The following is a 16,928-nucleotide window of genomic DNA, read 5'->3' as shown; positions in this document are numbered from 1 at the left end:
TAGTGCAGATGATTGCAGGCCTAGTTTTCCTTTGTAATCAGCAGATCAGTCTCGTTGATCAGACCCTGCTGTGGGATTCAGATAAGAACTCTAATCCCAATTTTCCTGTCTGTCACGACCCAAACAACTTGATTTCTCTTGGCCATAGTTTCCTTCTTGTCTCTGATCTGTTTAGGCTGTATGCTCCTAGAGCTAGGGACAATCAAAACATACAATTGTATTCAGCATCATTCTCTCTGTCATCAGAAAGAAAATTATTATTTTTAAAATTATGTTGCCTAAATTACATGCACAGCCTTCCAGGGGAGATTCACATAGCACTGCTCTGGAATCCTACTAGACAACTCTGTCTGTTGCAGTCCTTTTGGGATATTCATGATGCATGACAACAGAAAGAGTGACGCTTTTATACCTTCTTCTTGTCTCTAAAGGTTATCCTGTCCCTTCAAAGGATAACAATAACTTCCAGGACAGAGTTGTGAATCACCTTTACCTCCACCCTGTCCTCCACAAGTCCGTTTGGCTTCCAGCCTCCAAGCCTGGAGCTTTAAAGGCATCTGAGAGCTGGGAAAACTGAATCACAGAGCAATGAGCTCACTAGCCTTGTTTGTGGTTCAGAAAATTAGATAATAACTTCAAGAACCCAACAAAGGTTTTATTGTTTTACATAGACAACTGACATGTGCTAACACAGAGGACTTGGAGGTTTTCAAGCTATTTACCAGGCACACATTTCACACCTGACTGTGGGTTTGGGTGAAGTCATTCATGTTTATAAACTTGGGACTCAGTGTCCTTGAGTTTGACAGACCAGTTCAATATGGGACATTGAATATAAACAATTTCACCATTTCAAACCACCTACACATCAAGTATTTCCCTCATGTTGATGGGGCTCAAACTGGGTCAGGCTGATGCATCATGTAGATCAACACTCACCTTCAGCAGAAATGGATATTTATGAAAGGAATAGAGAACAGGGAAGGCACAGGATGACCCTTCCTTTAGGCATCCTCTCAGCTTCCAGAAACCCACAGTAAGAGGATTTCTGGAGGCCAAGTCTCCACCTAGAGCACTATGTTTAACTGTCTGGTAACCCTCCCACATATTTGTGACTTACCCCGGTCAGCATCATAAATGTACACAAACTTCTGCCAGCTGTAGTGCTCGATGACACTGATGAGGGCATCCTGGAGCTCTGGGCGGAGCTGGAGGACAAACTGGTTGGATGTTTCGACAGGGAAGCTTGGCGTTATGAAGCAGACGTGGAGAGCCCCGCAGAAAGACGTGAGCATGTTGACAGTCCTCCTCTCATAAAATCCAAAGATGGCATAGACGCCCTTGGAGAACTGTGAGCAGACTGGAGGAGCAGAGAGAAAAGTCATGAGGGCAGAAGGGCAAGGAGGCTTCTCAGGAATTTCACCAAAATAAACCTTTTCCCCAAAATAAGCTGTGAGCTCTCCTGACAAAATAATTTTACCCCAGACCCATGGGTCGATGAAGGAACCTGTGAAGAACAGGCCTTGTGACCATGTGGTGCTCTGCCCTTGGTCTCCACAGACCTGCTTTACCTTTGATAGGCAGAAGTTACAGAGAAGAATGAAATGGGCATCCCCAGAGCTCTGCTGAAGATTTTGCTTCTTCTGGGATAAAATGTGTTATCTGAACATGGGAACTCCTCAGCAGAAAGGGGCTATTGCAGCCCCAGATGCATTTACAGAGCAGAAGGAAAACATTTGCACGATAGCACAGCCCTTTGTGGCCAGTGACTCCAGAAGGAAACTATGGGTTTGACCTCTGAAGCTGCAGAGACCATTCTGAGAGGGCATCTCAGCAAAGGCTGACCAGGTTCAATGCAGTCACAGCACAGCTACAGGGAGGTTTTTCTGCAGCATGAGCTGCTGACACTGAGGTCAGAGCCTCCGACACCAGAGTGTGTTGGTACTTGGGGTAACCTGCCTGGCAATTTCTGGTTTCCTCACAAAGCCATGGTGGGGAAGGCTGTGTGCTCAGCGAGGTAGCAGCAGTATCCTGGGAGATCTCCATCAGGAGTTCCTGGCAGATATCTGTGTCTGTCCTTAGCAGCTGGTGTTGTGCTGCACAGGGAGGGCTCTCTTGTGTTGGAGCCCTTCTCTGGAGAGCACTTAATGATATCCTGGGAGCTGCTGGAAAAATGCCTTAGGATCTCAGTGAGACAGAGAGAGTTCACACTTTAGGTTGTAAAACTTAGCCCCTGAGACAGTCAGACTCATTTAATATCACCTCTGTTTATGGCACATCCCAAGTTACCATCAATAAATCTCCAAGGCGGAGGTGGTGGCAGTGACAGCACTTTTTCTGTGTCAGAACTCCTGGCACTAATGTCTCCTCCTGTTGTCAGTCTGACTCGGAAGACCTTTGGCTGTGACATTTATACTGACTCAACACTTCACACATCACTTGCCTGCCCTCCCCAACCAAGTGCAGGCTGAGGAGTTGGATGCGACATTCTGGGGTCCCCTGGCAAGTGCTCTGCGCTGCTTGGAAATCCCCTGACCTGGTTCCTGCTGGTAGCCATCAGTACTGAGCCTTCTGCATGTGTAGCTGGAAACAAGCTCCTAAATGTGAGTTATTGCATCCATAGCTGTGTTTCCTCTGAGCTCTGTCCCTTTAGCAGTGAGGGTCTTCACCTGACTGGCTTACACCCATCCTGGATAAGACTGCCTTGTTCCTCGCTTCTCTTACTGCCAGCATCAAATATTCAGAGGGAAGAGCAAGAAATCCTGCTTCCCACTGTGCAAAGCAAATCCCTTCTCCCATCTCACCACCAAAACAAAGCACTTGTGCTTTTGGAACAGCACAGTGCTGAGAGCCGAGGACTGAATCTCACGACACAGATGGAACTTTTTCCTTCATCTTGGAGTTCAGCTCAGGTTTTGGGCATCCCAGTCCTTCAGTTTGTTCCCAGGCTCACCCATCCTCTTTTCACTCATTAGCACCTGTGATCTCAGAACTTTCCTCCCACAAAGGAATCTGCAGGCAGTTCTGCAGGGCAGGGATGCCTCACAAAGCCTGAACCATGACAAAAATAACCCCTGCTTCTCTTTATTTTCACAGCAGTGTCTCTCTTTGCAATCAGCAATTGTGTCTGTGTCAGCTGGAGTCACTGCCCTCATCATGAGACTGACACATTCAGGAAGAAAAGTAGCAGATATGGATAGAAACAGTCTGAACATCATTTCCATGTGACTGGACCAGTGGGTCTAATGAACGGTGCAATATACCATATGTGAGAGATCAGAACGTGGTCTTGGGAGACCCAGGCTTCAGACTCACTGAATGATTAAAGAGACATTTTCGGGACAGCTGAACAATCCAGCCCAATTAATAATCCAGACAATAAACTTAGATGGCTTGTTTTGTTTCAAACAAGGCATGGCTTCCTTGAATTTTATTTTCTATCTAAAAGGAATCTCTCATTTTTTAGATTTTATTTTTTTTTAACTCTGTGTCTCAGTCACGCTCAGGCATCCCTCCTACACTGTTCTGAGACATCATCAGTCCCAGCATTTGAAACAGATTGCATCAAAGACAACTGGGAAAAGGAACACGCTTTATCATTAGTAAGTTTGCAAAGAACCCTCACTCACTTTGTATTTGCAAGCTGTGGGCAAGGTAGATAATTTGGAAAAAAAAAAAAGACTTGCTGAGGGTTATCACCCAAAGAAAAACAAAGACACTGTTATGTCTATTAATCTGGAAAAGTGAAGAGTGAGACCTGCAGCTGCTTTTCTGGGACTGAACTTGGCATAATGTAAAAGCAGTGGTGCAAAAGTGTGTAAATCTCAGGGCTATTTTAAATTCTTTATTTAATATGTTAAGAGATCATTGGAATTTCTTTACATTTGCTTTAATCACTTTATGAAGAAAATTTATTAATTATTCTGTTCTCATTTGACTGCTCTGCAACTTCCTAATAACATATTACTAAGAACTGCAAACCTTAAGTAGAGGAAGCAAATATTTTAAGCTCTCTTTGTTTTTATAGTGATGAGCTTTCACCAGCCTCTGACTGATGGCTTTCTAAAAAGCTTAAAATACATAAAAGGGATAAAGATCGTGCTGGAATGGAAGGTCTGAGAAGCTGAGCTCTCCTGGCCAATTGGCTGGTGACAACATCACACTTTGCAAGTGTTGTGCCGACTGCCTGTGGACAGCTGGCCACAGCTCAGCTTTTCCTGCAGAGGACTGCAGAGCAGTCAGCCTGGTGACCAGCTCTAGCAGCTGAATTTGAACAGTTCAACCTCAAGCTGCAGGCAGGAATCTGGGTGAAGTGCAACAGTATAAATGTTTGCCTATCCAAGGATGTGAGCATGAGTGAAGAGGGTTTGCTTGGATGCAGATAAAGACATCTGTGATGGTTTGCATGTGCTATTTGTGATCTCTGGGCTGCATGATGGGAAAGGACAGAGAACATCAGTTCTGGGCTGTACCTGTGCTATTATCTTATGATGAATTTGTAATTAATTACAGACTAATTTTCCTCTAAATAAACCCTCGCAAAATACAGTTCATAATGACTGATAACCATAACTACTACTGTGTTCACCCTCATCAGTCTTGTAAAATTGACCAGGTTGGGATTTGTGGCTGGGACATTCCCAGTGTGTGCCACACCAGGCACCATGGACACCCCATATCCCTCCTTCTTCAGGCACAGGCTCTCTCACCGAGGCTCTCTTGTGTCAGTCCAGGTTGATTGTCACCTGGCTATGCTGGACAGACAACCCAGTGACAACCACCTGCTCTCTGGAGACAACTCTGCAGTGCTTGTTGCAGCCAGGTGAGGTGAGACCTCATCTGACTGTACTAAAAACAATTCCAACTTACTGCAAAAATCAAAATAGTTTGTAAGTTAGTTAAAAAGTGACTGATGTGGTAGAGCAAGAAGGGGAGGCTTCCCCTCTCTCTCTGTGGAAAGGTGGCCATCGTGGAGATGGTGTGTCCTTGAATTCAAATGAGGAAAAAGCATCTGTGCTTCCCTCATTCTTGGAATCCCCAGACTGCAGAATTTCTAGTCCTGCACTTTTTCTCAAGGTTCTCTTTTCATATGGAAATATTCAAGGTAAAGCACGTAAATCTGAGAAAAAACACTGATTTTGCTGATAGTACACACAGGAGAGGACGCCTACTTGGCAGCTGAAGAGAGGCAGCTCTGGCCACCTTTGCAGATGCTTCCAAGAAAAAGAAAAGTACATCAACAAATACATCAGTACTCACAACTTTAGTTTGCACATTTTCTCTGCAGAAGAGGAAAGCAAAAGAGACGTTTTGAGTGTATAAAAATTCCTGGTAGACTTTTTTTTTTGGCTATAGCTCTCAACCAGAGAGAGTAGATGAACAAGACTGCATTTAGGAGAGTCATATGTATTTTGCAACTGAAGGTTTGACCTGACCCGTGTGAAAGGCAGGTGTCAGATAAAACAGATATCTCTTTTAGGTTTTGGTTAAGGAAGATAAACCAAAAAGTTTCTCTTAGAAACAGTCACCACAAAGAGAGGCTGAAACAGTCTCGGCATTTGAGTGAGGAGGAAGAGCAAATGGGCTGCACAGAAGGATGGCAATTCAAATTTGGTCTCCAGGAGTGAAGATGGTACAATTCTGCTGAGAATCTGCAAACAAGATTGTAAAAAGGAAACTGTTCCCTATGGACACAGCTGGGGAAGAAGCCTGGTAGGAGATCCTGGCAACTGCTCATCTGCCATTTCCTTTAGAAGCAGAATTTTCACCATTTCACTGAGTTTAAGACTAGAAAGGGACATTAGATCATTTCTACTGACTTGTTGTATCTCATGGGCCGTTAAGTTTCACCCAGCTACCCCTGGAGGCAGCCAATAATATGGCTTAGTTGACTCTTGGGAGATTCAACTGCTACATACCCCTGTCAGAGAACAGAAGTAGCAGAGACAGTGCTAATACCCGAAGCCACAAGAGCAGTAAAAAACCTGATTAAATGAAATATCCCCAGATGTTCCCCACAAATGACTCATGTTCTCACTTGCAAAAGGAGACAAAAACCCCAGATGATCCCTGCCAGATCTCAGAGGCCTTCCCGACCCTGGAGAATGTCAGAGCATCTAGGAGGGAGGACACCACACCCTCTCCAGGAAAGACATTCCTATAATGCTGAGCTGCAGACGTGAGCAAATTATTCCCCATAGCCCAAGCAGGCAGGGAAAGAAAATTGCAACTGAAAATGTAGACTCCTAAATAAGAAGAAATCTTTGAAACCACCCAATCCAGCACACACCAAAATTAAGAAATGTTTTTTTAAAAATTTGAAGAAGAGTGTGACCAGACTTTGTAATAAAATAGTCAGCTCAGTTTACTGTCCTCTGTGAACTATTAATGATGAGCCCTGCAATGCCTGCAGCCCCAGTATCATCTTCATCTGTCCAAACCTCCGGGGACACGGAACCAACACCCTCACTTGCAGCAAAACATACTCACTGACAAAAGTGGTGTTAAGAAGCAGTTCCCACATGCTTTTCTTTGCTCACTTGGAGTGTATCTGTGCACATGTGGGAAAGAGGAGGGAGGATATGCATGCATAATTAATTTTTAGCATGCCCTGCCTGGAGGCGACCCTCACACAGCGATGGAGAACCTGACATCAGGTTGGCAAAGCTGGTGGAGTTTCAATGAGGGAGCACTGGTGTCTGCTTCAATTAGGATCAGCTCAGCTTTCCTCCCAAATGTTTGTCCTCACAGTTCTCCAGTGTGGCGTAGGTGCCAGAGCTCATCTCTTCAGCACATCCCAACGACAGCATGTTCCCACAGATTTTTTGAGCAGGGGAAAGCCAAACAGATTCTACACTCCCCCATTGTTCCACTCATGTATTTAGCTGACAGCAGATATGCCCCACACAGAAATGTGCTCTCTTCCATCACTTTCCTGCACTGCTGCTCTAATCATCCTGGAAGCTGGAAAGTAATGTTGATTTTTACATAAAGATCTGCTTTCCTTCCCTCATATTTAAACAATAACCTATGACTGAATAACTGCTCATAACTGCATATGCTAATAGCTTCAACTTTTTTAGTTAAGTTTGCCTGCCTGACAAGTGAGTCTTAGTTTGCCTGGCTGACAAATGATAAGCTTCCTTTGAGATCAAGTTGAATTTGGGATACTTCTTTCTCACATGCTTCTGAGTTTAAGCAAACAGAAATAGCATGGTGGTTTTGTCACCAAAAATCAACAACATAGACTCTTAGTCATTTTAGTCCACTTTTGAATTAAAATTATGATAGTGGAAAATATAGTTAATGGATGTTGACTTTAATCTCTCTGTCAAAGGGACCAGCTGAATGTCTTAGCTCTTCCACTTGTGTACTTCACAACTTGAAACCTCTTTTTCTTCTTCTGCTACTGTCTTTGAACGAAGTTTTTTTCCAGTGTGACTACAAAACTGAAGAAAAAATCCAAATATCAAAGGTCTTAATAAGGTCACTGAGCTTGTTGAAAAATGAAAGAAGGAAAAACAAGATGTTTGGCAAGCTTTTACTCGCTTCCTTTGCTTGTTTTTAAGAGTATTTTTACTTTGGGAATGCTAATATTTTGTTGAGTCATATAAAACCAAGAATTAAATATATTGAAGGGTTTACAGTCAACACAAACTATTTCTGAGCACTTTTAATAGGAATGAGATGCAAATCCCCTACACAGAACACACTGAGATCACAAGCATCTTTAAATGGGTCCTGCACAAGAACCCAAAGGAGATGTAGGCATGTGTCTGCTGACATTTGGGACTTGTGGGGTCACAGACTTGGATGGGTCCTTAAATAAGGATACATTCTTAAATAAGATGTCATTTAACAGCTGTATTTTCTGGGTAGCCTTCAAACCCGCTGAAAGAACACAGAGACACCACTGGAAAGAACGTGATGCCCATCTGAAGCAGCATTCAGACTTCGCAGAAGCCCATTTCTTCTGTGAGGAGACTTAGGTTATTGATCTAATTGGGACAGTCTGGCTGAGGAGGGTCCTGTGGCTAACATCACATTATGTGTGAGGGAGAATGGGTCCAGTGCCATCTCTGTTTCAGGTTTGATATCTAATCATGACTTGGATCTTTGCTTGTGAGACAAAGGAAGGAGACTGCCTTTCTGTGAGCCCATCTGTTCCAGCCCTTGGGTCAGAGAGTATGCTTTAGACCACACTCATATAGACCCCAAATAAGACCAATTTCTGAGCTGGAAGCACTGATTCCATGCTCTCAAGCTGTGTAAAGTTCTTGCTGTTTACTGCCTTCATCTCTCCAGTGTCCCATACCAGAGCCACAGCTTTTCCACAACACTCCCTGATTTCATAACGTTAAAACAGTAAAGACGTGCCTGGAAACAACTCTGCATTTTTCAGCTCTAACAGAGGATCTGACCTCTCCACCTTGTCTCATTTTTAAAATGGGACTGTTTTCCTTCCTACCAGTCTGGCTCGTTCCTGGGGTACAGCTATTTGTAAAAATAAGGCAAACAAACCCAGCTGGGTTACAGTCTTCTGAGATCTCTTTGTGGCACATTATGTCATTAAAAATACAGAATCATAGAAGGCCTTGGCTTGGAGGGGACCTTAAATATGTGCCAGAACTGTCTGACACTGTCAGCAGGTCTGCTGGGCAATCTGGCTTTTTAACGTGTCCAGAAGGAACCCAGCAGAAGATGCTGGCCATGCTGGGTGCCTTGGAGCAGCAGGAGCTCTGCAAAACCAGCTGCCCTCTCCTGCCCACAACCCTCATCTTGAGCTCCCCTGTAGCTCCCCTAGAAGGAAGGAGTGGTCCCTCCTAGGGCCTCAGCTGCAGATGGATTTTCCTATGGGCTCCATGGGCTCAGGAAGATCAGCAAACCCTGCTCTCATCTAACCTTCTACAATGAAATAGAAAACTCATAATTTGTCCTCATTGAACTCTCTGTGTCTGAAGCAGAGACATAAATATTAAAGCAAGATTACTAGAAATGAAAAAGTGACAGTGATATTGTAAAAGAAGGCGAGGGATGAGGGTTGAAACAATTTTGCTTTTGCTTCCTTATTAGATGGCCTTTTGTGTTATGTTGGTCTTTCTGAAGAAAGTGCTATACAAGGAAAACTAAGTACAGGATCACGGTGTAGATTCTGTTGGGAAGTATGAACAACAATAGAGGAAAAGAACAAAGCACCAAACCCCCAGCACGTTAACACAGTACACAGCACACTGCTCTTAGTTCACCACAACGATTAATTCTGGGCTGGAAGTGCTGAATTATTAAAACAGAGTAAAAAGAAGGGAGTAAGAAGCAGGAGGGGGAAGATAAGCAGTAGCAGAAAGTGTGTCACATAGAGAAAATCTCACTGGAGATGAAATGCATTTTGTCTTCAATAGCTTCTTTTCTTTCCCTAATACATTATATTGGTTCACAGACATGAAAGCCTTAGACTGTCTTCAGTGCAAGCCTCAGGTTCTGGTGAGGATTTTCTAAGGGCCCATCTTGAAATTGGTTCCAGGTTGCAATGAAAAAACCAGACTGTGAATTTGCTCTGGAGAAGTCCAATGTTAATGTTGCTTCCCTTGGGGAAGGAGGCTGTTAACATCCACCTCCACAACTCCTTTCCTAATCTTCATCCTGATAAATACGGTTTTGGTCCCATGTCCCCCTGCTTCATAGAACACGTGCATAGGCATTCCAAAATTTGCTCTGGTTTGTGCTTTTGCAAAAGTGATGTCTCAGTCTCTGACGTGTTCCTTGTGACATTCCTGACACTTGTTGCCCTGAGCCTGCTTCTCCCCAGGTAGCTGGAGGTGAGCATCTACTCACCTTCTCTTTTCTCCCTGTCACTACTTTTTTTCCCACTCCTGCTGGGAGCGGGAAAAAAATTTCCAAGTTAAAATTTCCAAGTTTTAACTGTTTAGTGCTACAGTATATAAACCCTTATCCTCGTCTGCCACTGAACTAACCCAAGTAATTTTAAGACTTTCTCAACAACAGGCTGCAAAGTATCAACTTCATTTGTTAACTTTCCACTTTTTTCCTACTCAAATCAGCCCAAAGAACCTGACAAAACACACACACGTGCATGCACACCCTCTGCAGTGTCTAAACTCTCTCTGGCAACATATTTATATCCCAGTACAAGTGCTGGGTTTCCTGGTCTCAGGTGTCAGACCCCTAATGCTCCTCAGCCTGCACAGTCAGCAACAGGCAGGGAAGGTTGGTGTTGAACTCTGAAAAGTCAGATTGGGTAGGTTCTGGTGTGCCCAGCTTTTATTCCCTGCTTTGGAAGCATGTGAAAAGAGACCTTTATATTTCCTCAAACACTGATTCTCTTTCTTGATAGTGATTTTTTTTTTTTTTTAACTGACAAGTAAAAGCCCTGAGCAACCCCCTTTCTGAACTCCAGGAGTGTGTTGCCTTCAAAGAAACACAGGGATTATGCCATATCCCATACACCTACATAGGTTGTGTGGGCATTGTTATTAATTCTAATTGGCTTGGAATTACACTTATCCTGTTATCCCTGGGTACCTGGGAACCCTCTATAGATGCAACTGTCGCCTTGCATGTGTTTGTAAGATGCCTGGCACAGTGCTGCAAGGCCTCTGTGAGGTACTGTAATATATACATGTGGAATAGCAATAAAGCCACTGAACAGCCTCCTCAGAGTGGAGAATTACCTTCCCAGCAGAGAGAAGAGAAATTATATGACTAGTTCACCACAGAAAGTAAAACAAAGGATAAGGAGGGAACTAAATTGAGAATCAGGAGAATTTTCCCTAACCTGATTGATCTTTTTGGTAGTGAGGATGTCTTTTGTGTGTCTACCTTAAAATATCTGCCAGTCTAGGAGGGAGGCTGGCTGTCAGAGGGCACAGACGAGGTTTTCCTCTTGTTGTAAGCTATTGTTGGCCTTTCTGATATTATTTGACTCCTTGCTCACTTAAAAATAAAGGGCAGCAGACAAAAAGCACAGTGTATATTGTGTGGGGAAAGCACTACCAAGCTCCCCTCTGCACCAGTCTCACTGGTCTGGGCAAAGAAGGAAGAATTTGAACTTATCCAGGACAAAGCTTCTTGAAACAGAATGTCTCACAGACAGGACAGAGCATCATGTCTCTGGGGGCTTAAAGTGGGAAGCAGTACCTAAATCCACCAGCTGACACATTATTTGTAAACACGCACGTTTTCTATAAATTTTCAGGGCTACGTTACAGGTATCTGCTGACTTAGCAAGGCAGATGCTCCAAAACCTACATGTGCCATCGCTGCCCCAAAAGTGCCATCTTTTCTGCAGACACTGGAGCCATTAGTTTTCTGAAAAGAGGAGCAGGGAGGCATGACCCAGCAAACTACACTCAGCACACAAGGGTTAACCTCTAGAGCACAACCCTTTTGTGCTACCTGCTTGCATATTGTATTCACCTTTGGTCTGTGAAAGCAACAACGGTTTTGAAACTCCATTTAACATCTCAGCAAGGGCTGAGTTCAGTGCAGAATGACAAGATCCTTTGACATCTGAGAGTGCTGGCTTTTGTGGGCTTAAGTGCCTCCCTTGGAGGCTCTTTGCTACAGTCATTTCTTGTAGGGTTTTTATTTTCCCTTTTCACATTAATGTTCCGTTCCATTGTGCTCATAGCTTTGGTCAGGCCTACTTAATGTCAGGGGGAATATTACCATTTCTTCCCTGTCATTAGAACAGCTCTAATCCTGTCTGCATTGCAAGGGCAATAAATGATAAGAGTTACCACATTTTTAATTTCCTCAGTGCCTCTGAGCACCAGGTTTTGTGAAAAATCCCAAACAAACAAGTTTAAGCTTGAGATCTTTTAAACCCAGTGGGAGACTGTGTTGTCTGGGGAGCAGGAAGGCAGAGCTGTGACAGATGGCAAGATCTGGACCTATGGTTTGCAATTTTATGGTTTCTGGTGAAACTTCTGTGCGAATCGCTCGCTGTGGGTGGTGGAACAAACAGTTTACATGAAGTGCATCTAGCTAGTGTGTCCAGATGGAGCTTCTGCAGAGAGGTGATACTTGTTAAATTGGGGCTGCAGGCAGCTGTAGAGGCCAGTTCCCTCTCAGAGGAGGTGAAGGCATCCATGCCACTGAGCAAGGTGAATGGTGGGGATGGGGGAGAACATCACTCTGCCCCACTGCTCTAACAAACCTATGGCAGACGTGGAGGCCCTGTGTGAATGTGACCCAAAATCCAAAATATCAGCCAGGGAGCTGGCTACCAAGCAAGAACTTCAGCAGAAACAAAGTGGAATTCAAGATTTTCCTAACAAGTCTTAGGTGAAATCTGTGTCATTTTACCAGCATGACAGAGGGGATTTTCACAGCTACAGGCTTCTCCTGAACTGGCACTTGGATCCATGAAAGTCATCCCCCATAGCAAACTCACATGACCAAGGAAAGGACCAAGAGGTGGGAGAAGCTGCAAAGCACATTACCAGTTCTATAAAATAACCTGAGAAACACATCTTTTGCTTAAAAGACCCTTGGCCAACCAAATCCCATTAATGTCAGTGACAGGTGGTATCAAATACAAAGCAAAACTTTGGAAAAGACTTTTGTACTGGATGTTTCACCTGCAGAACTTCACGTGTCACAGTAAAGATTTATGATAATGAAAAATATTGTCATCGACTCTATACTGAGGCCAGTGAAGTCAAGACATCAGGAGCCTCTCAGCTATCCTGAACCACCTGCACTGCCATGGGACTGAGAAAATAGTCTGGAAAAATAGGACGTGTGTCTTAGGGAGAAGAATGTAGCAGAATCCTTAACATTAGGAAAACACTGAGATCTCTTCCTGACATGCTCAGTTACATGCAAATACCTTCTCTACTGATTTCTATTCAGGGAGAATTTTTAAGCTCCTGAAGAAACAGACTCTCCAGTGAGCTGCAAAGAGCAAGAGAGATCATGTAAAACACTCTGCATAAATGCAAATTGTGGGGAGGCCAAGCAGAGCACACGAAGGGGAGTTGTGGGAAACCTGGGGTCATTCATCATTTGGAAGCAGCGGCACTGCACACACAGAAGCAGTTTCTGTCTCAAGCACTCACTCGGTGTAAACCAAAGACGATGACATGATTTAGGCAGCTACTGAGAAAATCCCACTGCTTCTCAGCAGAAACTTTACCTGTAAAATATTATTTAGACAGAAAAGCAGCAGCAGACTGGAGGATGCTAATTTGTATCACTTCTCACAAGCGTCGGAGAGACTCTTTCACTATTCGCCAGACGTTGCTCAACCCAAGGTCGTGGGGTTACCTGAGGAAATCCATTTGTCCATGAAATCAGAGTCACAGGCCACCCTGGGGCAGGCAGGTCTTGCACAGAGAGGCATCAGGAGCACCAGCTTTTCAATGAGTGGAAACATTCATTGCATTTAACAACTGTGCAAGAGAATCAAGCCATGGAAAGCTTCACACATCAAGTGTCAGATTTGCTTCGCACAAGGAAAACTGGGAAAACTATACCATGTAATGGACTCTAATCACACATCTAAAATAAGCACATGGATGGCTAAAGGTATAATTAACATAATTAAGAACCCATTTGTTTCAGAAGACTCTGGGGGAAAGACAGGTGGAACTGCCACCTACGAGAGAAGGTTGGCAGGGCAGAGGCTGCTGCCACTGGTGGGCAGAACCCCAGTAAAGGCTTGGTCTGGGAGGACAAGGCAAAAAGAAACATCTCTGGCACTGGTCTCTTGATATGCATAGGAATCCAGAGGTGCAATTAAAAGCCTATGATTTATACCTCTGGGACAGTCCTAGCTAACCTGTGAGGGTTGTGATTTTCTTCTTTCTGTACTGCAGTCCTCTTTTGGTGCTGAATATGGCAGAGAGGAGTGTGTAGCATAGCCTTCACTTTGCATTCCTGACCCTCCTCTTGGAGTAAAGAATCATTTCCCTTTGAGAGAATTTCTTTCTGCCTGCCTGTATTTAACATGGCAGTGAACATCTGCAGTCATATTTTCTAAGCATTTGTTATGATCATTCCTCTGCACTGCTAGTTCTAACAGCAGAGCAATGTCAGCTGAGAGCCTTGGTAGCATTTCCAAAACATTTTTAAATTACTCAGTCGAATACCACGTCTCTTTAAAGAAGAGATGTTGGAATGATCTGCAAGTGATTTGGGATGTAGGTATATAAGGAAGACATATGGTGCATGCAACCTTTGAAAATCAGACCTTAACTTATGTACACTGAAAGTGTGTCTCCCGTGACAGCTTCTATCAGTACTCTCCTAAGGAAAGATGTTTTTCTGGCATTGTATGTGGAGCAATGGAAGAACAAGGATGTCATGTGAGGGGTTGGTTTCAGAGGTCCTCTCTGCACATGCACTTTGCAACAACCTCATGGTGTAGCTGCAAATGTGTGCCTATAATCCACTTGCCTATAATCATCCTGTGAACTTCTTTATTGAATCTCTCATGGAAGTAATGAGAAAATCATCCACTTTCTGCCTGGTTAGAAAGAATAGTCTGTGCAATATAAGTAAGACAGCTGAGAAAACCTTTATTTCAGTGTAGAAAAGTTGTCTACATTATAGTTTCCCTGGTAACTACATTGAGGCCAACAGAATTACACTGGGTCTAAGCATGGTCTAGTTTTGTCCGTTGGGAAACACATCATGTTTCCTGAAGGAGGCTGCAGGGATAGAGGACCTGATTTGTGCGTGTAGCCAGCTGTGACTTGCTTGTAAAGTGTGCTTTCTTCACGTCTGCTTAAGCATAGGTCACTGGTCCCCCTTGGAAGAATCCTGAGGCATGAAACCAAAAGGAATTTGTGATAAAAGACCCTTAAGAAACTTTTCCTGACGTCCTTATTGGAAAACCCTTCAAAGCAAATGCATAGGAAACAACAGAATCCTAAGGAGTTGTGAAAGTTGGACTGGAGAAGAGGAACAGGAGAAGGGAGATGCAAGTTTGAGGTTCATTGATGGAAGAACAGCCATTTTAATTTCAAAATCAACTGGGGCTTTGAAAGAGAAAAACAAGGATCAAAGAGAGTGTGAAGGGGGGTTGAGTGCAGGTGCATTCAGAGATCCAAGGGCCAGGTGCCTTTTCCTGAAATGTGGGGGAGAAAAATGGGCTTTCGAATTCTGAGTCACTCCATCTCCTCTCTCTCTGAATGGACATTGACAAAAGCACTTCAATGCTGCCCAGTTTTAGTTAAGAAGGATTTTTCAAATCTCACTGCCTGAAACCTGACAGTCTGTCCTCCATTCAGGCTTTTAACCCCATTTCACAGTTGAACTGACTGAGGCAGCCACCTGTGTGAGGACACACAGTGATTTTGGGGTGAGACCCAAGTGCCCTCACATGGACACCTCCTTGTCAGACAGTGTGAAGAGCTGGCCCATTGCTCACAGTTTACCAGTGAAATGCCCTTCCTCAGTGGATGGTGACTGTTCCGTGGGGCATTCCCTGTCCCCACTCGTTCTTCTCACCCATCCTTTCGGAGGAGGGAACATGCTGACAGCAGAACAAGGCAGTGCTGCAAAGGGCATGATGCTCCTCTCCAAGCACACACAGACTTGGCCCCTCACCCAAGGCTTGGGGATTTTGTGACCAGCTGTTGAGTGGGCACTTTGCAGTGGAACTCATGTCCTGGCTTTAACACTAAACCCATTTCAATTCCTCTCACAGCTCAAACTCAACCCCTGCTGGTTCATGCTGGGCTGAAAGGAAGAAGGACAACATGATCTCTTGCCTGAAAGACTGGAGTCCTTCCCAGAACAAAGCCATGCCCCCCAACAAGTCTTTTGTTTGGCTCTCTCTGTATGATTTCATGGTTTATTAGCTTTTAAAAACCAGAAGACCTATTTAATGGCTTGACTTTCAACATGGTACCAGCTGATGGCGTTTGAGAAAAGTTACTGCCAGGCAGTGGTTTCTGGGCCAAGAAAATCCCTCCCTGAGGGGCAGGGATGGTCTGGACCAGGACTTCCATGAGCCTCAATGCAAGTCCATCCCATCTCCAGTGCTCAGTGGAGCAAAGGGGAGTCATTAACCCCATTGGCTCTTCTAGGTGGGTGCAATATGGACCCTGTGTCTCAGTAAAATGAAGATATAGAACAGGAATTTGGCCACTGTTGCCACAGAACTTTTCCTATTTCTGCGTCACACTGAAATGCCTTTCGTTGCAAAACAGAGTGTCTTTAAGAAAGATATAAGGACCCAATTTAATGGACAATCTCTATATTTCAGGATCATGCTTCTACATAACATTCTCTTCAGTGCTAATATGGACTCTTCATTTCTGGTTGGAAGCCTCCCACTTTATTTTCTAGGCATGAGATCTTATATTTGTTCAGCACCTAACACAAAGGGCAATCTCAAATTATAGCTGCTTGCTTTTTAGCCTTCTGTCTTAAAAAATAATTACATTCTTGAAAGCTGCAAAGCAACTGGACAGGCTTTTGATGATCCCTCATTAAACTGAAAGCAAACATTCAAATGGTCCACTGGACAAGCTAAGGATCAACTTTTTAGAAGGAAGTTACCCTAGACAACTCAAGGTATTTTAGTTCATTTTTCTATAAAAACTTTGGTAGGCTTTACTTTTAGCATCTCTGAGATGAAACTAATGCCAATGGAACAGGTCCAATAAAGACAGATAATAAAGCTAGCTGAAATTTCTCATCACCTTTTTTTCCCCTTCAAAGGAAAACTGAAGCTTGGTCAAAAGTAGGAGGTTGCTTGTTTTGACAAAACACCCTGATTTTCCCATGGAAAAAAAGAAGTGGGAAAAGTTTTACTGTTAATTCAGAATTTTAGAAAATAAATGTTGGGATGCAATCAACCCTCCTACCCCTGCTCTGGACTGTAAACTGCTCTATGACTGCTGGCACAGCAGGGATAAATCTGAGGTGAAAGGTGGAGACCATCGAGTCAGTGGAAA

General features: G+C 43.9%; 1 protein-coding gene across 5 annotated transcripts in view; it reads right to left on the bottom strand.

Moving 5' to 3' along the window:
* GRIA1 (glutamate ionotropic receptor AMPA type subunit 1) overlaps window positions 1-16,928 on the bottom strand; it is a 119,160-nt gene that overhangs the window by 62,931 nt on the left and 39,301 nt on the right. For all 5 annotated transcript variants that reach the window (XM_027718467.2, XM_027718464.2, XM_027718466.2 and 2 more), the window contains exon 3: window positions 1,121-1,360. In XM_027718467.2, the coding sequence (XP_027574268.1) occupies window positions 1,121-1,360 (240 nt within the window). The remainder of the gene's footprint in view (window positions 1-1,120; window positions 1,361-16,928) is intronic.

Source organism: Pipra filicauda, unplaced genomic scaffold (assembly GCF_003945595.2).
Source record: "Pipra filicauda isolate LSUMZ 115617 unplaced genomic scaffold, ASM394559v2 scaffold3_size10097308_pilon, whole genome shotgun sequence".
NCBI lineage: Eukaryota > Metazoa > Chordata > Aves > Passeriformes > Pipridae > Pipra > Pipra filicauda.
The sequence above is the reverse complement of the archived record's forward strand: the minus strand, read 5'-3'. Positions and strand labels throughout refer to the sequence as shown.